The 25,195-nt window shown below is 35.9% G+C and overlaps 3 protein-coding genes across 3 annotated transcripts; 2 read left to right on the forward strand and 1 right to left on the reverse strand.

Moving 5' to 3' along the window:
• The first annotated feature begins 9,492 nt into the window (after positions 1-9,492).
• Positions 9,493-12,035, forward strand: LOC132925093 (zinc finger MYM-type protein 1-like). Its single transcript, XM_060989516.1, has 2 exons — positions 9,493-9,562; positions 10,141-12,035. Exons 1-2 carry the CDS (start codon positions 9,493-9,495, stop codon positions 12,033-12,035), a joined length of 1,965 nt encoding a protein of 654 aa, XP_060845499.1.
• Positions 12,036-15,280: 3,245 nt separating this feature from the next.
• LOC132925094 (zinc finger MYM-type protein 1-like) lies at positions 15,281-17,737 on the reverse strand. Its single transcript, XM_060989517.1, has one exon. The coding sequence runs from the start codon at positions 17,735-17,737 to the stop codon at positions 15,281-15,283; it is 2,457 nt and encodes an 818-aa protein (XP_060845500.1).
• A 2,148-nt stretch (positions 17,738-19,885) lies between these two features.
• LOC132925095 (zinc finger MYM-type protein 1-like) lies at positions 19,886-23,404 on the forward strand. The gene is made up of 7 exons (XM_060989518.1): positions 19,886-19,961; positions 20,114-20,173; positions 20,304-20,372; positions 20,507-21,867; positions 21,979-22,160; positions 22,545-22,666; positions 23,151-23,404. Exons 1-7 carry the CDS (start codon positions 19,886-19,888, stop codon positions 23,402-23,404), a joined length of 2,124 nt encoding a protein of 707 aa, XP_060845501.1.
• The last annotated feature ends 1,791 nt before the right edge of the window (positions 23,405-25,195 follow it).

Below are 25,195 nucleotides of genomic sequence, written 5' to 3' on the forward strand. Positions count from 1 at the left end.
ACTAAAAAGACTAGAAGTATATGCAGAAGAAATATTAGCAGAATACCAAACTGGATTTAGAGAGGAAAGTCTACCACCGATCATATTTTTACATTAAGACAATTAATGAAAAAAATGTACAATAAAGATCTTCATATTCTGTTCGTAGACTTTAAGCAAGCGTACAACAGTATAGACCGAGAACAATTATGGATTTCGCTTAGAAATTTTAGAATACCTAAGAAAATCGTGAAACTAGTTGAAATATGCAACCAACAGACACGTTTCACGCGAGAGACATCTGAAAATGTTGAATTTAAAACCGGTTTGAGACAAGGAGACGCATTATCGCCAGTACTTTTTAACTTGGCGCTTGAAAAAGTAATAAGAGACATCCTGGAGGAACAAGAGATGGAAAGAATTGGGGTTATCACACTTTTAGCGTATGCGGATGACATCGTCATTCTAGGAATATCTCAGAAAGAAATTGAAGAAAGGGCAAAGAGACTATTTATAGCTAGTCATAATATGGGTTTATTAGTTAATGAAGCCAAAACAAAATATATGGTTATGTCAAGGCAGGTGACCCTAAAGAAAAATATCAAGGTAAATGGATACTCATTTGAGCAAGTGGAAGAATTTAAATATCTGGGTGTAAATATTAACGAGAAAAATAATAACCACAACGAAATCAAGCTTAGAATGTGCGCAGCGAATAGAAGCTATTATGCTATGAAAGAGATGTTCTCATCAAAGCTTCTGTCGCGCCGAACGAAAGAGAGGTTATATATCACATATTTGCGCCCCATAGCAACATATGCATGTGAAACATAGGCAAGTACAAAAGGAGATGAAGAAAAACTTTCAATCTTCGAAAAGAAAATTTTAAGGAAAATATATGGGCAAGTGTATAATGTGAATTCTGGGATATTCGTAAGAAGATAGAATGACGAGATACAAAGACTTTTTAGCAATCCAAGTATATGGCAATTCGTAGTAAGAGAATAGAATGGGCAGGCCACGTTTGGCGGGCAGAAGGATGCCTCATATGGAAGTTTATTTTGGGGAACCCAACTGGAAAGAGACCGCTGGGGAGACCACGCCAGAGATGGTTTGATTCGGTGAAGAGAAGACCTGTCAAAAATAAACAACACCTTCAGCATCGACATGGCAACGGATAGGGATCAGTGGAGAAGGATTGTGGAAGCGGCAAAGGACCTCAATGGTCCGTATTAACAGGTCAGAAGAAGAAGAATCTTAATATAATGCTTTCTAAGTACATAATTAGCTTATTCAAAATATTTAAATTGTTTTCGTTGAATAGGTTTATTAGATTTGACCATACACATTGTCAATTTTTCCAATATTCATTGGTTTTTTTTTTGGAATAAAATAATAAATAATAATTATAAATTATTTATAAATTCCAAATTAAAATACCAAATTCTATAAAAAAAAAAAATGATATAGCATTTTTAAGGGCATTTATTTATACTTTAAATTTAAAATTACAAATTATATTCTGTATGATATGTTAAAATAAATAATATTAATATATATATAATAATAATAAATAAAATATAATATATAATACAAAATATATATTTTTTGGTCATTACTTTCCTCTACTTGTTGAGTTTTTGGAACTGAATTTTAGACTGTCTTTTTTGTTTAAATTATTGACTGTTGTAATTAAAATATTTCAAACGTATAATTATTCTTTGTTTAATGTAAGTCTGAATTACCTTTTCAAACTTTTCTTCAACTGACATTCTTGAATAAATAAATAAATCCATTTTGAACCTGTTCCGTTAATTCACTACCGCCATTTTTTGGGGGGTTTTCCGTGTTTTTAGATCTATGATTATATGATATATGATTTTAATCTATATATTATATTATATCATTTTGATTCTGGGCGTATGAAGTGTGCAATATTATGTTGTAGCATTGTTTCAAATAAATTATTAGGACCGTAACGTTTACGCCACATGTACTCGACCAAGTACCTATTGGTCAGTAGTTACCCCACTGTTTTTTATTTCGAGACTTTATTTTATCCCAAGAACTCTTAATAGTGTTAGTGTGAGCCAGAGTATTAGGATCTACAAAATTAATAGAAGATTCACGGTCATGTGTTGAAAAGTTAGATCTAGCCTTTGGTAGGAGCGCCATTCATCAGTAATTATTGTCGTACCTGCAGCAACATGTTCAATAATAAATGGCAAAAATGTTCGTGCTGATCTTTCAGGAACAGGAACTAGAAAAGTTTCTTTGGTTTTTCTACAAATACCACCTAAAATCCAATGATTTGGTGACTATCTTCCTCTATTATATTTATGTTTACTGAAACAGCTTTCATCGATCTCAATAGTCGTATTAACACCATTCAATTCGAAAAATAATTTCTTTAAAATAATTACTTGGAATAATTAATCCACCATAAGACAAATGATTAATCTACGATGGCACCATGTAGTCGTGACCTGATAAATTGTTTGTTTTATTGAACTCTGTTGTTGTACATCCTATTTCAGGCATTATAGACCTATATTTTTTAGCCACCCAGCCTGCTAAATACTCTATTGAATCAATTTCCATTATATAGGTATATGTAACTATATGTATATACAATGGATTCCGCTTAATGTGGGCACCGGTTAATATGGGTGTCCGCTCATTGTGGGCAAACAGATCTGGTCCCAATACAAATGTATATTAATGTATGTTAAATAAAGCCGCTTAATATGGGCACTCGATTCGGTTTATGTGGGCAAGTTTATTTTATCATAGCGTTAGAATATACACATATGTATTTAAAAACAAAAAATTTAATCGGGTTAACATTAGTAATAATATACAATTTAGTAATAATGAGATAGTTATAAGATAGCGATATTGATATAAATATAGAACGAAGACTAAAAGGTACTTAGTACGATAAATACGATAAAATCAGTCTGTGCGAAAGTGCAATAGCGAGTAGGTCATTTTTAAGAAATTCTTATTTTAATATATTTAAACAGTTTACTGTTATAATGTCAAATTTAAATCTTTTAAAATTTTTTGAAATATTTAATTGCGAAACCTCCTGGAAAATTAATGAGGATATTATTATTCTATTCCAAGAGTGGAATTTAATTCCAAAAAGTGGAGAATACAAATGCTCTCGTGGTCATAATTTAAAAGTAGTGTCACGGAATGATACTATCGATGGCTTTGTTTGGAGGTAAGTACCTATCTGGCTATCTAGTAAGTACATTCTAAATCGATCCTTTTTTAACCCAGGTGCCGTGAGAAATGTTCGGTTAGGAATCAAAAAGCTACTAAGTGTAACTATCAGGTATCAATGAGAAAAAATACATTTTTTGAAAAGTCACACCTTTCAATATTTAAAATAGTTGCGTTGTCCTATTTGTGCCTCCAACATACCACGCATTCATTCATTACGAGTGAGTTAGAAATTAGCCGTCATACTATTGTTGATTGGTCAAATTTCTGTCGAGAAGCTATGTATGATGGACTAGTTGCTCATAAAGTTAAAATCGGTGGAGTGGGTGTTGAAGTGGAAATTGACGAAAGTAAATTTGGAAAGCGGAAATACCATAGGGGGCACGCAGTTGAAGGTCACAAAGCTCCCGGGTTTGAAATCTTCAGAGAAGACTTGCGGCAAATCGTCCGCCTACAACTACGGACCTTATGTTAGCACGGCGTGCTAGTCAAGGGCCGTAGAGGCATACGACCGCCACTCGACAAACCCTCCGCAGGAGAGTTGCCGAGCATTGACGGACGCACGTCGTCTAAGGACCACGAGCACCGGGCTTACGCGGAGACAAGCACCGGCGAGCCCGTACCATTTGGCTGGAGCATAACAGGTACCGTTTGCCACCTTGGTAAGGCCGCAATCTATCCAAGTTTCTTTCCGTTTTTGGTTACGGACAACCTTCGCTGCATATAGCTCCAGCGAAAAGCTGGGTGGGCGCTAAGGAGAGACCGCGCATCCTCAGCCGGCTGTCGCCGTACGAGTCGGCCCGGTACAGTCACTCGGCAACTTTCCCCTGATCAAGCATGCGATCTTTAACCACATAATATGCTCCAGCAAACTGCCACTCTGAAACCAAACCGCCGTCGTCCAAGGACGGTGTCCGCCATGATCGACGTGTGAGGGCTCGGTGCCAATCTCTCAGCACCTAGGGGCCCCCCACATCCCGAAGTACCATTATTGCTCCTCGTAAGATGAAGCGCATCATTGGTGGAATGCTCGAACGAAGTTTCGTAGGCGGCTAGCCTCAGCTTCAAATTCTCCCGAGATTTAGGTCCTGCACCTTGGGCTCACGGTGGGCCCGTCCCCGCCATCAGAGGCATCACCAGGTGATTAAGCCCAGTGATCGACCCGCTCTTCGTGAGGTCGCGGTGAGAACCTCTCGACGCCCTAGTTCCCGGAGGTCTCGGTGCGTCCGCGCCCCGGGCGCCGACCCCGTTGGCCAAATACCCTTTTAGTCGCCTCGTACGATGAGCAGAAAATACTGATGTGGAATTCTGAACGGCCCCCGCAGCAGGGCCGTACTCCTCGTCCCTGACGTATGGACACGACCCGGGCCAAAACGCGCTCGAGCGAATTCCCCCTCTTGTGCCGCTTCCGCCATACTTGTCCATCGGGAAAACCCCGAGACTATGCCTTCCGTCAAATGACGGGGCTGCGTTCTGACCCATAGGGTCTTAACCCAGGTGTTAAACCCAAATGATTAGCTTGAATGATTATCGGTCGGTGCGGTTTGTTAAAGCTGCTTTCGCGAACATTTTGAGCGCAGTGTAAGTTCTTTTCTATGCCGAATCGACGGGATTATCTTATGAGTCCAACTTCCTTTTTCAGAAGCGTCGTATCGCGCCTGCCACTCGTTTATCAGACCGTCGAAGTGGGACGTTAGTTCTTCTAGCGTTATGAGTTGTTTAGCATATTGCCTCTTGGCGGCTGCGTGTCTGATTTCAAGATCGAGGGGGAGTGTACCCGCAACAACTGGTAGACAATTTGATGACGAAATTTTATATGCGCTAGTAATGGCTAATAATGGGGCTGTTTATGCGCTGATTAACTTTTTGCGGCTTTTTACCAGAAGCGCGTTCTTGCCCCAAATTTCGGCGGCGTATGTTATTCTTGGTAGAAAGACCCCCTTGTATATGGCGCGAGCTGCAGCCTGACCCATGCCCCAATTGGCTGAATTATAGGCCAATTAGAGAGACCTACTGTAAAGATCGCTAGATTTCCCTGAGACGGCTAGGATGTGGCCCCAGTAGCTCTGTCTCGGGTCTAGGATCACGCCTAGGTATTTAGCTGTGGCTGAGGACAAAATTCTAGGTGCGTTTGCTGCCGTACCAAAACCAATTGTGAAGCCCTGCTCCAAGCCTCCTTTAAGGGACAGCATTTGGCTTTTTCCCGCCGAAAATTTGAGAGCGAATTCTTTTGCCCATAAGCTGAATTTATCGAGCTGTTTCTCGATGCGTCCGCACGCCGTTATGGGTCTGGCGGCGCATATGTAATCAGCTTCGAATTTTCCGTGCTAGTGCACTCTTGGTAGATGGCAGAGATTGCGACTTTCCACAGCGTCGGGCCTAGCTGGGAGCCCTGAGGGCAGCCTCGCTGTAGTCTACAAGAGTACTCGGTATTCTCCAGGTCGAAGCACGCCCATCTGTTGTCCAAATAAGAGCGAACCATACGTACGGTGTTTAGAGACGCGCCAAGTTTTATCATTTGTGTTATCAGAGGGGACCATTTGACATTATCAAAGGCGCCCGTGATATCGAGGAAAGTGCCGAAGACGTGCCTAGATTTGGTCGAATTAACGCTCTTCATTACCACCTCTAGCGCGCTTACTGTAGAGCGACCAGTAGTAAACCCGTATTGCTCTTCATATGCATTAAGGTTGGTTTCGGCTACAATATTATTAATGATAAGTGTTTCTAGGGCTTTCCCGAGGACCGGTAGAAGACTGATCGGTCTATAAGATTTTATATGAGCCGCGTCCTGTGTGCCAGATTTGGGAATGAGGATGAGTTTGGCGGTTTTCCAGCAATCTGGGAACAAGCCATTGGAGATACACTTACCAAATAGGATGGTAATAGGAATGCATAATGCTGGCCAAGCCTTTCTAAGCATACCGGCCGTAATGCCATTGATACCAGGGGCGCTTGAAGGCTTTATGCGCCATACTGCATCTTTTATAAGAGCCGAGACTGGTTCCTCCTTGTTTTCTAGTGGGCCCATATAAAGGATGTTACCTTGGTTCGGGTCAGCAGGGATAAATTTATCAAATACTGCGGTCGCCGTATCATCGCAGGAGTTTGTGTAAGTACCATCTCATTTGAGTAGGGAACTTGGAATAGGACACGATTGGCTTCCTTTCTTTGCCCACTTGAAGGCCTTCGACCAAGGGTTGGCGTTGAGATCGTTCGCGAAATCTTGCCAGGCCGCGAGTTTATGCTTACGGTTCGAAGCTAGAAAATCGTTGCGGAGCTGGTTGTAAAGGCGGCCTTTAATTCATCTAGGGTTTGTGGCTTGTATTGATAGACTTTTGATTTTAAGTGACCCCTCAAAAAAAAATCACACAATGACAAGTCAGGGGAGCGAGGGAGCCACGGAACGTCACCAAAGCGTGAAATGAGACGTCCGGGGAATTTTTGGCGAAGAACCTCCATTGAGGCACGAGCTGTGTGTGATGTTGCCCCGTCTTGTTGAAACCACACAAAATCTATCAATACAAGCCACAAACCCTAGATGAATTTAAGGACGAGATCACACGAGTTGTGAGTGAAGTTCCGGGACAGATGCCGACTGACGCGATGGACTCGTTTCGGGAGCGCCTGCATTCCTGCATTGCGGCTCAAGGGCGCCATATGACTGACATTATTTTTAAAACCTAAATTTTGTTACAGTAAAAAAAATTTGCATATGTTACTACATTTTTTGATGAAATAAAAATTATTTTACAGAAATTACTTTTAGTGTAGTATTATTTCGAAAAACATGCGTTTGTTCTGACGGACCCTGTATTTAAAATACGCCAAGACCAGTACTATCGTGTCTTGGGACCTAGAACCATAGGTTACCCTAACTACGGCTACATGGTCTGACGAAAACGCACTTAAGTGTAAAGTTTTGTATTTATTAGTCATGACGATTACTGCTGCGCCTGTAGTCTTGCTGATGTACGAAGACCTACAGCATTCAAAGGCATAAATCCTGCAGTTGACTATTAATGGTTCTTGCACTAGCACAAAGTCTATGCGTTGCTCTTCGCAAATAGATTTCAGCTGATGACTAGCAATACGATCACGGTTAATGTTATGTTGCAGTACTTTAATTTTTATTTTGTCAGACTTGTTGCACATCGTTGGTCACATTAAAATTTGTGCGTTGTATTAGTGTTCTAACTGCCGACGTTTTGGCTGGGCAGGTCGCCGACGAAGCCTTGTGGATTAGCGATTTACAATTAGCGCATTTTACCTGGTCAGATGTGCACTTTCGAGAGTCGTGGTCGCCTGCACAAATTGGCTGTGTGACCAAAGCTCTGGCAGTTGAAACACTGTGTCATTTACGTATAGACCTTCATTTTGCACTTTGTAAGGCCAAGGTACACAGTTTTATTCTCCATTTTAGAGAAGACATCTGGGTGGACCTCAATCACCCAATGTACCACGTGTTTGTTCCTATAGGACCCATTTTGAATAGAGGCTTGATATTGCCAATGTCAGCCTCGCCGATATTCAGGGAAGTGTTCTTATTAACAATTGCCCAAGGAATTTCGTCAATTTCAAGTAGGCTATCTACGTTTCTGATAATAATGCGGGGTCTGCGAGCTGGAATTTCTTTTAGATTGGACGTACGACGCAAAGCCATGGTGGTTTCGTCGTCCTCAGGGAAGAGAATTAGACCTGTTTTCGACCTTATCGATCGGACCTTTGGATTGCGAACTTTTTGTTCGATTGACTTGCGGATCGCTTTCCAGTCGTTGTCATCGGTCGTGACTTCGATCCTGGGTCCTGCCTTAGCGTCGCTTTTAGCTTTAGTCGATTTTTTCGCTATGCTCGGTGTAGCTTTTGTGACGTCATTCGGCTTTTTCGCCATCTTAGACTTAGGAGTCCTAAGTTTAGGGAAGTTCTCCTTATTGGGACGTGGAGACGATTTAACTTTATCTGAATATTTCTTGCTTGACGGGCTCACGATCATAACGCAGTCTTCGTTGACTTGGTCATACTGAACTGGAGGAACGTGGAGATTAGCTAGACGAAGTGTCCTTGCCTCCTCTCGCGTCGTGTCCCTTTCAAGGTTTGCCTGTCTGAGCTTCTCTCGCAGAGTGCCTAGCTCAATATTGAGATTACCATTGTTTCTCATTATGTAAGTAATATCCTCGCTCCGGGCTAAAGCTTGGCCAATGGCCGTTGCGCTGTCAACCGCTATTTTTCTAGATGTGATCAGTATCTCATCGAGGAGGTGAACTATCTGGTCCCGCCATTTTCGAGCTACCTTTCTTACTGTTACCATCTCGTCACTGATGGCCCGGCATGCATTTATATTCTCATCGATTTCTGCGAAATTAACGTTCTTACTAAGGGTTATGAGTTCTGGGCTTAACTCATCCGTCTTGCGCTTTTTTGATTGAAGAGTTTCCTCAAAAGTGTGTTCATCTGCGCCACCCTTCAGACGAAGAACCGGCAAGTGAGTAAGAGAGTTTTTATTTGTCAATATAAGGTCAGGATTATGGTCAATGATCTTGCCCGTAGGCGCGTCAACCAGGCTGCACGGCACTGGTCGATGATAAAAAACGATCGCCCCCCCCCAAAACTCCGTGGGCCCATGCCTCCGCAGAGGGTGAATTTACCGTCGTCAACGGCTTATCACTTGGGGTAATACTGTTTTTTATCGTTTCCATCTTTTGGTTTGGCTGGGTGTCCTTCCCCGCATTTTAGAACCTACTGCCTGGCGTACGTTGCATCCGTGTATCAGCCTGGTCGAGGTCCAGCGTCGGGTTACCCTACAGGCAAAACAATCAGGTGATTGGAGCGGCAAATTTGCCGCACTTAAGAAAAAAATGTATTTATAAAATTATATTGTAACTTCTTATGAGTTATGAGTATTAGCAACTAGGTTATTAACTCAGTAAAATACTGAAATGGTTTCGGTGAATGCGATCAACTAGAATTGTTATTATTAGCGAATCCATGTTTTTCCCGGAAACGGTTTATATTAAATATATGATTATACATATTATACATTATGGCGATAGCCGATACGACGTTGTTTTTGTCAATTATATTTTATTTTCGTGATTCTATTACTTACAATTACAAAGAATGTGTTATACATATTCTTTAATCCTTATCATAACATTATTCTGCTTATTGGTTATTAGTAAACCGCGACACTGCGACCGCGACAGTGCAACTTGTGTTACGAGTGTAACGACGTCTTTATTTATTTTTATTATAATTCTTCAAATTATTACATCACAATGAGTGATGGTAGAAAAAGGAAAAGTGGTGCAAGATACAAAAAGCTGCGAGAAGAGCATGAAGAAAAAGAGAAAAGGCTTATTCAAAAATAAGAAAACTCGATACTTTTTTCACAAATTTAAAAACAGGTAAAAACAATTTACTCTATATTTCTATAAAATAAATATTTTTTTTTTTTAATTTTTGATGACACGTTCACTGCGGTTAGGTTAACCTGCCAATAAATTGGCGTCATCCGCACAATATTTTACAATACAATGTGTCTCGGCCGACGCTTGAATAAAATAATATTAATTAAATTATATCAATTATATAATATCGCCCTCGTACCACTTCGCCACCGATCGATTCGTAGTCGCAAATCGACGTTTTTTTATAATATTAGATGTTTTAAAATTATTTGATTTATCACAGTCGCAAATCGCAGTTGTATTATTTTATTATTTTTGTGCGCCAATCGGCATTTCTTATTTGTATTACTGTACCTAACTCCGTGTGCGAAATTATATTATAATATATTAATATAGGTAATATAGATAGCATGTAGGTAATATAGGAATGTGTATTGTAATATGATCCGCAGTGAACGTTTCAAAAATAAATATGCACGAAAAAATGCTAAATTTATTACTGAATATTATTATATTTATATAGACTCATCTACTTCAACTACTACTCTCACATTAATCACAAGTACTATTACTTTAACTACAAGTACTTCAACGAGTTCAACTTGTCATCCTAATACTGAATTAGATATTACGCCTAGCCCTACCATTTTATCCGTTTCAACACCTTTAGAGCTAGAGAAAGGAAACCACGCAGGTGATGCTAGAAATCTGATTTCAATAGATATAGCTAAATGTACAGCTCCGAAATCTCTTGTATCTCTTGATGATATAACTGTAAATACAGATCCTGCCAAATGGATAATGAACGAGACGACAATAGACCAACTACTTTCGAGAGACATCGATCAGAACATACCCGAAGATTTTTCTGTCACTAGAAGGTATTACTCCTCAGTAAGTGGATATTGGTCATTGACAAAACTTGCATTTGAGAGAAAAATAAAAAATGGAAAACTGCACAGAAAATATTTATGCTATTCTTCGAGTAAAAAGGCACTTTTTTGCATTCCGTGTCGTTTATTTGGTAATGGTAGTTCAAAATTTGGTACAGATGGATATGATGATTGGAATAATGTACACAGCGGCCTAACCTCCCATGAAAATTCCTCAGAGCATGTTCAAAGCTCTAGCACTTTTTTAAACAGAAGTAAGTTGAAAAATCAAATAGATAAAGGGCTCCAACTACAAATTCAAAATGAAATGAATTATTGGCGAAATGTGCTTCAGCGAGTTGTAGCGGTAGTAAAAAAACTTGGTAGTCGAGGATTGTCATTTAGAGGGAAGAATGAGCAATTTGGGTCAAATAAGAATGGGAATTTTATGATGTGCTTGGAGCTTATTGCGGAATTCGATCCTTTTATGTCTAATCATTTAGCTACTTATGGAAACCCGGGTCGGGGTAAAACATCCTATCTGTCTTCTACAATTTGTGAAGAGTTTATTTCTTTGATTGCGAAAAAAGTATTAAATGTGATTATTGACGAAGTAAATCGTAGTAAGTATTTTTCCATTGTTGTTGATTCAACGCCCGATATCAGTCACGTGGATGAATTGTCGTTTGTAATCAGATATGTAAAACGAGAAATTCAAGAAGATACGCCAGCTGAAGTTGAACGATTTTTAAAATTTATACCCAATGTTGGACATAAGGCAATAGACATGCTAAATGCAGTTACAGGTACACTCGAAGAATTTGGTTTGAATTTACAGGATTGCCGCGGTCAATCTTATGATACTGCCGCAAACATGTCTGGATGTTACTCAGGATTAAAAACAAGGATACAAAATCTAAATCCACTAGCAATTTATGTACCATGTGGAGGACATAGTCTAAACCTCGTTGGATTGTCCGCTGTCGATTCTATCAAAGAAGCGGCATTTTTTTTTGATTACTTAGAAGCCATCTATGATTTTTTTGCAAAATCTACTTATCGGTGGCAATTGATGAAACAGAAATTAAAACCAAATCAGAAGGTAGTAAAAAGAGCTACTGGAACTAGGTGGTCTAGTCGTTATAATGCATCTTCTTTCAAAAATAGCTGGGAAGAATTTATGGAAACATTGAATGATGTAGAAAATAATAATTCTGAAAAATACATAAATCGTAGAAAAGCTGCAGGTTTAAAAAACAACTTGAGTACATTTGAGTCGGTCTTTATGGCCGTATTTTGGACTTCTTTGTTGGAACGATTCAATAAAACAAGCACAGTTTTACAATCAACATCAGCTAACTTAGAACATGTTGTTGATCTATACAAATCTTTAATTTATTATGTGAGTGAAATAAGATCTGATGAAATGTTCCAACAATTCATTGATGAAGCAAAAAAAATTAGAAAAGAAGAATATGAATTGGACAAAAAAACGTCGTCTTACGCGACCCCTTTTATGCGACGAACTAGACGAATGCAGTTCTAGAGCAAATGAAGTAGTTTTTAGTGGTAAAGACAAATTAAAAACCGTTTATTTTGCTGTATTGGATCAACTCAGAAAACAACTCAAAATGAGACATTCTGGGTATGAAAATATTTACGATAAATTCAAATTTTTGATCAACATAGACAATAAGTTAATTGATACCGATGATATTGTCCAAGGAGCCAACAAACTCCAACAGTTTTATGAAACAGACATTGACGAAACCACATTTACTCAAGAATGCATACATTTCAAAACTTATATGCAAAATGCAACAGAAAAAAAACAACAACATCAAAGTTTGTTTACATTTTTTAGGAATCAAAATTTAGAAGAACTATTTCCGAATGTAAGCATCGCTTTGAGAATATATTCCTGTATGGCGGTTACTAATTGTTCAGCAGAAAGATCGTTTTCGTGTCTCAAAAGAACGAAAACGTATTTAAGATCTACAATTGTCGAAAATCAATTAAATAGTTTGGCTCTCCTTTGCATTGAATCTGAATTAGTGTCGACAATTAATTTTCAAGACCTAATCGAAACATTCGCTAACCTAAAAAGCCGAACAAAAATATTTTAATAAATTTATTATATAATATTTATAATATTTTAATAATATTTGACGATTGTATTAAATTTAATATAATAAAGAATTATTAAACTAACAATGTATTTCTATACCTATGTATTTTGTTTTGAAAAAAAGTATAAAATGAAAGGGCGGCAAATGCCCTGCTTGGAGGCGGCAAATTGCTTAATCCGCCACTGTCGAGGTCCGATCGATATCTGGGTCCTGGCTCCTACGACCGGAGTTGCCAACCTCCGGAAGTTCTTCTCCACGCTAGGCCACATCCAACTAATGCCCCAGTTCTAATGCCCTAAAGGCCCGCCTTCCTGGTAGAGGGCGTTAATGTCAGTTGAACAGAAAAGATCTGGACAACTTTCCTCGGCATGTGTTTCATTGCCGATATAATCCGTCAACGTATTCCCTATTTATTATAGGAGAGGAAAAATTTTCCTCCCGAGTCGGCTCTGGGTTTCGGTTTCATCCCGGACCCTTCCCGCCAGTTCCGAGAGCGGCGACTGTGCGAGCTGAGAGCCAGCACGCTAACCTAGGATAAGTCTTGTCATACCCCAGGCCATGGCCGCCGGGTATCCCGCCTACGAACCAGCCCAGTGGGAACCTGGCCAAAACCAAAGTTCCATAAGCCGGTGCGTAGTGGTCAACCCTGAACTTACAAAGAGAGAAACCCCGACGAAGACACCCACGAATGGGCTCTACGCCGGGGCAATCCCCCTGTCCGCGCACGACGCCGCCGCTCCGGAAGCGACGACGGAATGCGAACCGACTCGGAACACACGTCTGCGTCACGAGTCGGTCAGCATCTCCGCGACAGCCACAAAAGCTGCCGCGAGGACGCGATTCAAGTCAACATTTGCAATCATCGAGTATTCGCTATAAGCACAATATGCGTGCTTCGACGGGGCCGTCAGGTGACACCAACTAAACCCCGCCGTGTGAGACAAGCATATATGTGAATACTTTAACGTCGACAGCAACTGCCTGGACGCATGACTACCGCGCGGTAAGCTGCGGCGGTAGTCGACGGGTGGAGTTGATTCGACATTAGCCGGCTAGGCCGTTGATATCCACCGCTACGAAGAAGCTTCGAATCATGGGCGCGAAACCGGGTTCCAAACCGGAGTCACGGCGAAAACCACATAACTCTAAGATCGTGACCCGACCCGGACGGCGCCCAAGGCGGACACTAACCGGGCCAAACCCGCGCGATCCTACAGTTGAAGGTCAGTGGGTGTTTGGAGGTGTCGAGCGAGGGACCAATAAATGTTTTCTTGTCCCAGTGGAGAAAAGAGACAAAACGACATTACTCAACATTATAAAAGAGTGGATAAGAGTGGATTTTGAATACTTAAATATATTAGGTATACGACTGTATGAATGAAGAGAGATATGTGCATTTTAAGGTTGATCATAGTATTAATTTTAAAAATCCCGAAACAATCCCGAATTATACAAATACAATTGAAGGCTTATGGAGACATGCCAAATTTTCACTACCTCAATACCATAGGAAGAAAGATTTTATAGGAGGATATCTCGCCAAACACCTGTTTTTAAAACAAATTAAAAATAAAAATGACGCGTTAATTGAGTTTTTAAATTGGCTGGACATTTATACAACGCGAACGTCCCAATTAATGTTGAGCAAAACTCAAGTGACGATAACAGCGATACAGATGATAATGAAGAAACTGATGATAATATTGTTTATTAATATAATATGTTAATTGTATTGACTGTTAGGTTTTTCATAATGTATATAAGTGCAATAAACAATAAAATAAAAAAATTGAATTTGAATTTTAAAATTATTATCCCCCTAAAAAGAATTTAAATAGGTTATACACGCTCCGCGCGGCAGTAATGTGGTGGTGTTGCGCGCATGCGGATAAACATAAAATCGCAAACTTTGGAAGGCTATAACTTCCAAAAATAATGGTTTCCGCACAAAAATTCAAACAGTTTTGAAATCAGCGTTGAAAAACACGTCTTTTAAAAAAAAAAGTTTCGAAATTCGTGAGGGGCGTGGTAAAGTGCATTTGTTCCTCTTTTTTTCTGCTTTAAAATATATAAGATTAAAGTTTAAAGTACACACCACATCAAATATATAATGTTGATGAATCAGGGTTATCAACTGTGCCAACTAGACAACCGAAAGTAATTTCACCATTGGGCAAAAAGCATGTAACAAAAATTTCATCAGGCATAAAGGGCAAGAATGTAACTGTTGTGTGTGGTATGAGTTCATCAGGTGATTATATTCTACCATTTTTTATGTTTCCACGGAAACGTAGACGTTTAGAATTTATGGCAGGAACTCCCCAGGCAGTCATGGAATAACACATGAAAGTGGTTGGATGACGAATGATAAAGTTATTTTATATCTGGGCCACTTTGTCAAATTTGCATAACCTAGTATAATCCTGTTTTATTAATTCTCGATAACCATCAGGGCCGAACTTAAGGGTCTCAGGGCCTCAAGGCAGCTATTAAAGAAGGGCCCTTTTAAATATATATTAATAAAAACTGCTTTTAATTTGTATATATTCAACATACTAATAGATAAAACAAATACTATATACACATACCATTGTCATAATTATAAAATAAATATATGTATATAAATTAAACATAAAATAACAGATTTATAAAAAAAAAATGATTAACAAATTTTTACACGTCGAGCTTTTTGTTCTGCGAAAGAACGTATCACTTCACTGTAGTCCACTGCTTGCATTACTTCTGACTCAATGTATAACACGGCGAGTGAAGTAAGTCTTTTTTCCTCTGTATTTGATCTTAAATAATTTTTTATTCTTTTAAGAGCCGAAAATGACCGTTCAGCTGAGCAGTTTGATACAGGGGTACTCAACAGCATCCTAAGTGATATTCCTATATTTGGATAAATGTCTATAAAACCGTTTTCTAAAATAAATTTATATAGCTCCAGTGATGACATTTTTTTTTCTTTTGTAGCTTCTGTGGATAACAAATGAGCTTGTAAATGCAAACATTCGTTTTTTATATTCTCGTCCAAATCCCCTGGATAAAAGTCTTTTAGATTAAATGCTCCTTCGCAAACTTCTTGAGTATTTAAAATATTGAGCTTTGTAAGAAAGTCAAACTTATTACTTAATTTTTCATAAGCTGTGCCACGTCTCTGTAGTTCAGTTATCAACCTGTCAATAATTACTTTATAGGTGGTAACTCTGAATCTATTCCTGCCTGAGAGTTCGGTATCATTTCTTTTTACTTCATCAAACTGTACTTTTCGTTTAGGTTTTCTTTTCAAATCATATGTATAGTTTTGTTCACCACTTAACTCTATAGCTCTTGATTCATAAATATCGAATATTCCGTCTTCTCGTATACCTTCAAGATACGTAACTAAAGAATGATACAGTTCAACAACAGTACCTAGTCCAATGTCTACAGATTGCAGAGATTTGCTCACTTTATTAAATCTTTCAAGTACATCATTCCACATTAAAGTCAGAAAACACATTTCTAGTGAGCCAAAGCAATTAAGAAGACCCGAAGCCTCAAAACGCGTCGATGGTTTTTCACTCATGTCATTGGCGATGATCTTAAGAGCTTCCATGATTTCGATCCAGGAAATACAAAGACTTTTACAAGCATCGCCTTGAGCAGACCACCTTGTCTGAGAAAGGCTTTTCAAAACTGTTGAATTTGGCTTCAGTTTCGAAACTAACAATCCCCATCTGTGTGTCGAGATCGAAAAAAAATTGTACAATGCTTGCAAGTTACTGAAAAAAGATATAGCTGCCTCACAAGATTCAGCAGCACACGATCCTACAAGATTTAGTGAATGAGCTGAACAAGGGACGAAAACTGCCAAAGAATTCACTTCTTTTATTCTCGCTTGTAGACCAGAATATGCACCGGACATGTTGCTTGCGTTGTCATACGATTGTCCACGACAGTTAGCAATATCCAAGTCATAATTTTTCAGCGTTTGAAGAACGATGGTGGCCATGTCTTTAGCTTTATGGCTACAGTTTGGTATGAACCTAATGAATCGTTCAATGGGACATCCTTCTTTAGATACATATCGCACTATGAATGAAAGCTGATCTACGTGGGAGATGTCAGGAGTCGAGTCTATTGATATAGAAAAATATTTAGCTTGTCGTATCTCCGTTACAATCGTACTAATGACTTTTTTTGCCATGATATCAATAATTTCGTCACACACCTTAGATGAAAGGTATGATGTTGTACCAGAGCCTTTGTTCCCATAACGCTTGATGTGTATATTTAGAAAAGGATCAAACTCAGCTAAAAGTTCTAAAGACATGATATAGTTTCCGCTATTTCTTAATCCAAATTTTTCCTCCGAACCTCTAAATGGCAATCCACGTGCAGACAATGATCTTACAACAGCAACAACACGCCTCAAAACTTCATGCCAGTATTTAATTTCTTCTTCCATTTGAAGTACAAGTCTCTCGTCAATCCTACCACCAGCGTTCTTTCTCGCCAACAGTTTAGCACATGCAGATCTATGATCATCTGAGTTTTCATGTTCTTTCATTCTCTGACCTGCATTTTTCCAGTCGTTATATCCTTCATCATTTGATAAAGACCCCGATTTTTTAAACAGTTTACAAGGAGCGCAGAAAACAGTACCTTTGGTCTTTGAAAATATTAACCAAGGCCGAGGTTGTATTTCACCATTCGGTAATTTCCGACTGAAAAGTGATAGTGATAGAAATCTGGTAGTATCTGCATACTGACGTTTTGAAGATGAAAAATCAATGTCCATATTTTGTTTAACACCATTTAGAACTAAGTATTCAATTGTAGCATCATCCAGTACCCACTTGGCAGGATCATCACTAATAGATCTCTCGTTTTGAGTGATAATATTTTCTGAAATTAAGTTTTGAGGTGACTTTTCTTTTTCAGATACTCTTTCTGGTTGATTGTCTTCACTACAATCATTAGATACTAATACATTTAAATTATTAGATCTAGAAGAGGCAAAGAACGAATCCATTTTAGGAACTTTACGAAGAAGCTCTTTTTCTTTCAGCAATTTCTCTAAATTCTTTTTTCTTTTTTGGAACCCACTCAATGGTTTGTTGGTATTAGACATTCTCACTCTTATTCTCAAAAGGTCTACCTTTAAATTATTCACCAAAAATACATTTAAAATTACTTCATATTTTATTGATTACCAATTTATTTACAATTTTAACAAGTTCAAAAAAACAATATTTTAAAGAATTAAATATTGTTAAGATCTGCATATAAACACATATATTTATAATTTGTCCAGTTTATCTTAGCCTGTGACATTCGTTTAAATTTGAAAAAATATCCTACAATTTAACCTGTTATCATCGGCGTCCTCTAAAATAACATCATTTTGACCAAACTACACATACAATAGTGGCATCATATAAAATAGTAAAAAGCAAATAAAGTGGTAAAAAAAAATAAATAGTAAATAATAGTGGTCATTTTGGTCGATCAATTATTAATAATCAGTATTATTCAGCGTTTACAAAATAAAATTTAAATAAAACACAAATTAATTACTATAATCTTATTATTTTATTAATATATTATTATTATTAGTATATTATTATAGTATACATTGCTACTATAGTCTATAAAGTACTATAATATAGTAGCAATAATGCAATATAGTTAGTATAAACTATAAACTGTAACGTATAAACCACTGACGACGGGTAAATTTATAATTTACATTTGACATTAGTACCTACATTTTTTCAATAAAATAAACATTTTTAATCTCTGTTATTGTTTGAAACTAAATAGTCACGTCGGCTTAGATGAACTGGATATATTTAACTAACATGCTGACTTAAATATATCGTATCATTTTTAAAGTTAAAATCGTTTTGTAGGTATAACGTATGAGATTAAATTATTACTGATTTATATTATGAACAGCTATATTATTGTACTTACGTAATTTTTTAGTTGACACCAACACGGCAACACGATCGGAGTGTAAATGAAAATTAAATCGTAATAACTGATAATCGTACCCCTGGCTTTCAAAACAAATTATTTATAACTTTATGTACCATAGACTATTGGTTTTGATGTAAAGATAAAGATAACGCCGTGTACCAGCTGAACTGATTTTGCATGCGAGCTGGCGAGCGGGCGACGCGATAATAATTATTCACTATTTTAAGAATGCTAAGTGTTTACGGCTATACATTTATTTACGGGTTTCGGCTATAAATATAATCGAATAGAAACAAATAAACACTGATAAACACCACAAAATGTATTTATTTATGTTTATATACGGTTCCATAAAACTAAAACACAACATAATAATATTAATTTCTAAATTACTTCCTCTCAATAATATTCTATATTATACACGAACTATTTTCCGTGTTAATCAATTTATGTGTGTGATACCTTTTTTTTTTGTGTGTGTTTCCCTGAGGGCCCCAGAAAGGCAAGGGCCCCTAGGCAGCTGCCTAGTTTGCCTAGGCGGAAGTTCGGCCCTGATAACCATGCTTCACATACATCGTTAGAAGCAATTACGTTTTGCGGATTACATTTAAAACTATGCTTGGTTTTCCACCACACACCACCCATAAGTTACAGCCAGTGGCGTAATTGTGGGGGTGCAAGGGGGGGCACTTGCCCCCCTAGCAATTTTTACAGAGATAACGGTATAATTTTGCCCCCCCCAGATAATCCAACTGTACAAATATTTAAATCATCATAAGTTAAGAAAAAATGTAATTTTTTATAATTTAACATACGTGTTATAAGACTAAAAAATTTTCCTTGAATTATTTCATAGAAGTTAACATTAATTTTAGGTTTCTCTTATTATGTATTATGTCATCGCAATTTACAATAATCGCATTAGTTGGGTTAGGAATAAAAATAATACAATGATAATAATAATACCATTGCATATCTATTAAAGTGTGATAGACAGTATGAACATTATCTTGAAATCGTGATTATGACTAAAGGAACGGGAGGTTATTTTTAGATCAATAACATATTACAATAATAACAACTGATAATATAATTATTATTTTGTCCTGTTTATAGTTTATTCCTACGTACTTTACGTTAGTCATTACCACATTAAATTTTTATGTGCTAGTGTGATTTAGTGCTTTACTTAAAGTCTATTGAATACACTATTCTTATATTATATACTGACTTTACTTCCTCATTCTGCTGTAATTTGTTAATTATTATTAATTATATCAAAATATCAACAAAAAAAATGTCCAATAAACGGCAGTTGACATTGTTTAATTTTATGTCATCAAAATGTAAAAAGACTACAAACGCCCAAAGCAGTGAGTATTACTTAATGTTTAATACATTTTTCAAACAAAAGTTTTTTTGTAACACATGGCGTTCTTATACATAGTATACTATAAATTCTAGTATAATCTTAGATTGTTTATTTTTATTTTTATTATTATTATTAAATTAATTTAATAAACAGAAGCACTTGAAAATATTGCCACATGTATAAATAATTCTATAGATGAAGACTGTTCAATTAGTAAGTAATACATGTTATATACCTATTATATTAATTATTAAATATTATAATAAAAGATTTTATTATGTATTTATTATAATTTTTAAAAATTATTATTATCTTTACTAAATTGTTTAAATTGTATTTTAAGGAAATACAGAAAAACTAGATAATGTTGCCACATGTATAAATAATTCTATAGATGAAGACTGTTCAATTGGTAAGTAATAAATGTTATATACCTATTATATTAATTATTAAATATTATAATAAAAGATTTTATTATGTATTTATTATAATTTTTAAAAATGATTATTTATTATGTTTACTAAATTGTTTAAATTGCATTTCAAGGAAACCCTGAAAAACAAGAAAATTTGAAGTGTGAAATTGACTGTGATCGTGATCCGGCTAGAAATTCTAACAATGCATACAATTTACTTTGTTCTGGTCTTGGTCCATATCAGCCAACTAATTGTAATTTTCCTAAAGTTAAAGGTAGACAATTTAGAAAAGAATGGTACGTGAAATTTCCATGGCTTGAATACAGCCCTTCAAAAGATTCTGTATTTTGTTTTTATTGTCGTGCTTTACCATTTGCCAGTTGTGATAAAGCATTTATAACTAATGGTTTTAAATCTTGGAAAAAAATGAACGAATATTCTAATAATCATTCCAAAAGTGTTGCTCATAAAGAATCATTGACAAAATATGCTGGTTTCAAATCAGCTATTAAACAAGGCAATATCATATCTAAAATTGATAGTAATCATAACAAAGTAGTAAAAGAAAATAGAGAATATATAAAATGCTTATTGGAAACTATTTTATACTGTGCTTATCAAGGAATTCCAATTCGAGGTCATAGAGAAAATGAAGATTCTGAAAACATGGGCAATTTTCTAGAACTGATGAAATTACGTGCAAAAGACAATAATATTTTGGATCGTTACTTTTTAAAAAAAGAGAAATCCTTCAGATATGTAAGTGGTACACATACTAATGAATTTATTAGTTTAATGGGTGCATTTGTAACAAAAAACATAATCAAGGACATACAATTGGCTGGTATTTATAGTTTATTAATTGACGAAACTCAGGATCTTGCTAGGCACGAACAAGTATCATTCATCATACGTTATGTTGATAGTAATTTAAATCCCCATGAAGATTTCATAGGATTTTTTAGAACAGACCGAACTGATGGTGAGTCTTTGACTAATTTAATAAAGGTAGTACTCAATAGTTATAATCTTAGAATTACAGATTTAAGAGGTCAATGTTATGATGGGGCAGCTTCCATGAGAGGATCATATAATGGTGTTCAAGCCAAAATACGAATTGAAAATCCATTAGCATTTTATGTTCATTGTCACGCTCATATTCTTAATCTTTGTTTGGTTGATTTGGCAAAACAAGTATCATATGTTAGAAATACTTTTGGAACATTAAAGGCTTTACATAGTTTTATTGGTGCTTCTTCTAAAAGATATGAAATATTTGAGCAAATATGGATAAAATTAGGTGATAACATTGGACCAAAAACTTTAAAAGGATTGAGTGATACAAGATGGAGTTGCAGGATAGATGCATTAAACTCAATTCTTTCTAATTTTACTGTCATTCTCAAAACTCTAGAAGACATTTCAGAAAAAGATTCAATCAATGGATCTGATGCTTCTTCGTTGCTTTTTTCTATATCAAATTTTGAATTTGTGTTCTGTATAGTTTTTTTAAATAATGTAATGCGAGAAACTAATATTTTATCAAAATATTTACAATCCCCTAATATTAATTATGCTAGTGTAAATACAATGACACTACAGACAGTAGATATTTTAAATAAGTATAGATCAGATACAGAATTCAATATAACTTGGAACAAAGCTATGGAAATAACAAAAAAAAACAATATTAGCTCTCCAAAACTTCCTAGAAAAAGAACTATTCCACTGAAATTGGGAGGAGGTCAAGTTAATTCTTCAAACATAATAAGTGTTCAAGATATGTATAAAATCAACATTTATAACACTGTTTTGGATATTATTATAAAAGAAATACAAGACAGATTTAAAGAAAATGATCTTAATATACTACAAGCTATGAAGGATGTTATTGTTAGTGAAAAACCTGAAAAGAATTCAATTAAATTAGTATGTGATACATATAAAATAAATTTTGATGAAACCACTATTGAGCTTACCATGTTTAATCGAATGTTTAAGACAAAATATAATGAGTTCAACATCAATAATAAAATAACATATTTGTTATGTGGTGATATACAAATAGGATTTATTAACTATACAAAAATGATAAAAATATTTTTGACTATACCAACAAATACCAGTTCATGCGAAAGAACATTTTCATGCTTAAAACGTTTGAAAAGTTATTTAAGAACCAGCATGGGCCAAGTACGTTTAAGCAGCTTGGCATCTCTACAGATTCAACGATCAGTACCAATTGATTTTGATCAAATTATTGATGAATTTGTTTCAAAAGGAGAAGGGGGTAATAGAAAGCTAGCATTGAAATAATTTTTTTTTTTATTTACTTTATAAGTTTTATTTAATAAATAATATGATTCAATAAGTTGTTATTTATTATTAATTATTAAGTAAATATGAAATATAAGTAAATAATATTAATACTAGTTACTTTTTTAAGCTACATGTAGCACCTTTTATTAATGAACTCTTATTGGTATTATTTAACAATATTGGTACCAAGTACCTGCTACCTACAATTTATGTTTATCTAAGCCATAAAATGAGTTAAAATATGACTTATGTAATTCAAACAATTAAGTATACTGTACAAAATACATATAATAAAAATATATTTTAACTGGGGAGAGGGAGGGGTATCAGGGTTTTGATAATGATAAATATATTATATTGCCCCCCCCCAGTTACGCCACTGGTTACAGCCGCTTGATATTTCTTATTTGTGCCATTAAAATCATATAATAACCAAGTATGTGACCACTATATAGTAAGTCATGCTGGGTATATTATAACTGAAGCACTAATTAGCCAATTATTTGGGGATACATACTCAAGAGCAGCTACCTTAAGAACAGATTTAAATAGATTTAAGGCATATGGGACTGAACCGTTTAATTTATTGATTTTCAATGATGACGACTTTGATCCAGCTGCTATTACAGATGTATATCCTACAAGTGATACTAATCAGAATACTGATATTTCTATTGTTTTGGAACAAGTTCAACAATGTGAAGTGTAGGCGCCCAACACGATGGGCTGTCGAAGGACCACTCGGAAAATGCCCGAGAACAATAAGAGTCAAAAACGGTCAACGCCGACTAAGTGGCGGGTAGGCAACCAAATATGTTTACGCCTTATAAATTGCGAGTAGGCAATTTATGCGCAGGACGATGACAACTGAGGAACTGGAAGAGATCTATATATATGTAAGGGAAGTAGGATGATGCAAGTTAGTTAAATGGGGCCGAGGGGCCCTGTGGTCGATCCGGTCTGGTGCAATAACCACAGGGGGGAACTATCAATATTGGGAAAACTTAAAAACTACTTATAACTAAGGCAGATTCTGGCGGGTTGGTGACTAGTGGGCTGATGACTGGACGACCGGGGCAGACTTTCACACAACCCACAATGGGTGCTGGTGGACTTACGCAAGGCAGACGGTGACCATGGATGACGAAGAAGGAGTATGTAGACCCAAAATCGACGCTGTCTCAGGATGGAAGTTACAGTTGAGTGAGTTGATGTCAACGATAGTCCGGTTCTCAGTTACACATTTGTGACCAGAATAATAATTATAAAAACAATAAGAAAACTCACTCAACTGGTGTAGATGTAGTCGTTTTATTTAAGTTTATATAATACCAATAATTATAATATAAAAAATAGTTCGCGTCGCAATGACAACGAGACAAAACGAAATTAGGTATAATATGTAGGGTATGTAACGATGTTATAATAATTTTACAGGAGTTGTTTTTGACTCAACAAAAAGGGGAGGTGCTATAAGAGCGACCCTATAAAAAGTTATATAAAAGAATAATATACAACAAAAAAAAAGGGCGTTGGCCGCAGAATAATAACAATAAGAAAAATTCAGTAATACGACTGATATGAAAAAATATGATAATAAAACATATGCGGCAAAAGGCCGACCAATAATTAAATAATATAATAGGAAAACAAAGAGAATAAATATATATATAGTATAATAATATTATAATAATTAACAATTAAAACATAAATGACGGAGTGGTGTGAAGGAGACGGGAGAGAAGTAATTAAGACGGTGTCATCGTCGCGCAGAAGTGATAAACATATGTTTGGCGCGAACATGAAGCAACAATTTTGTTTACACCTTTTGTAATTGTTGAACTATCATAATTTAATACTAATAGCTTTAAGTAAAAATAAAAAATAAAAATAATTTTCCACGGTAAACTATTGGGTTTTTATCAGGTTTTGTTGTTTATATATTTATAATACACTATGTATAATTGCATATACCTATTTATTATAAGAAAATTATAATTGTACAAATATTATTTCTTTTAAAATGGGTGCAGATGTTAAATGTGCAATATGTATTTTGTGAATCATTTTATACATATATATGTCATATGTGTTATATATGTTTATTAATATTAGGTACAGTCTTGTGTGGATGTTATATCATGAATATTTATAAAGCTTCCATTATTTAAACTTTTAAAAATAATAACTTATTTTAAAAATGAGATTTATACATTTAAAATAGGATTTGATGCAAACCATTACATCTGATACAGATGTAGAAACAACAATAATTACGTCTTTATTAATCATGATCTAACGGCTACAAATCGCAAATTATTATGGTGCGCCAAAAATATAGCTAATGAATGCTCTTTCAAATATGTATGAACTACAGCGGAAGGTGTTTTCTTGAAGAAAGGTGAAGGTGATCCATTCATAAAGATCATTTCATTAGTTCAACTACAGAAATTAGACATTAATAATAAGCTGGATAATTGTTTTGATGAGTAATTTCAAA

The sequence above is a fragment of the Rhopalosiphum padi genome, chromosome 3 (assembly GCF_020882245.1).
Source record: "Rhopalosiphum padi isolate XX-2018 chromosome 3, ASM2088224v1, whole genome shotgun sequence".
Taxonomy (NCBI): Eukaryota; Metazoa; Arthropoda; class Insecta; order Hemiptera; family Aphididae; genus Rhopalosiphum; species Rhopalosiphum padi.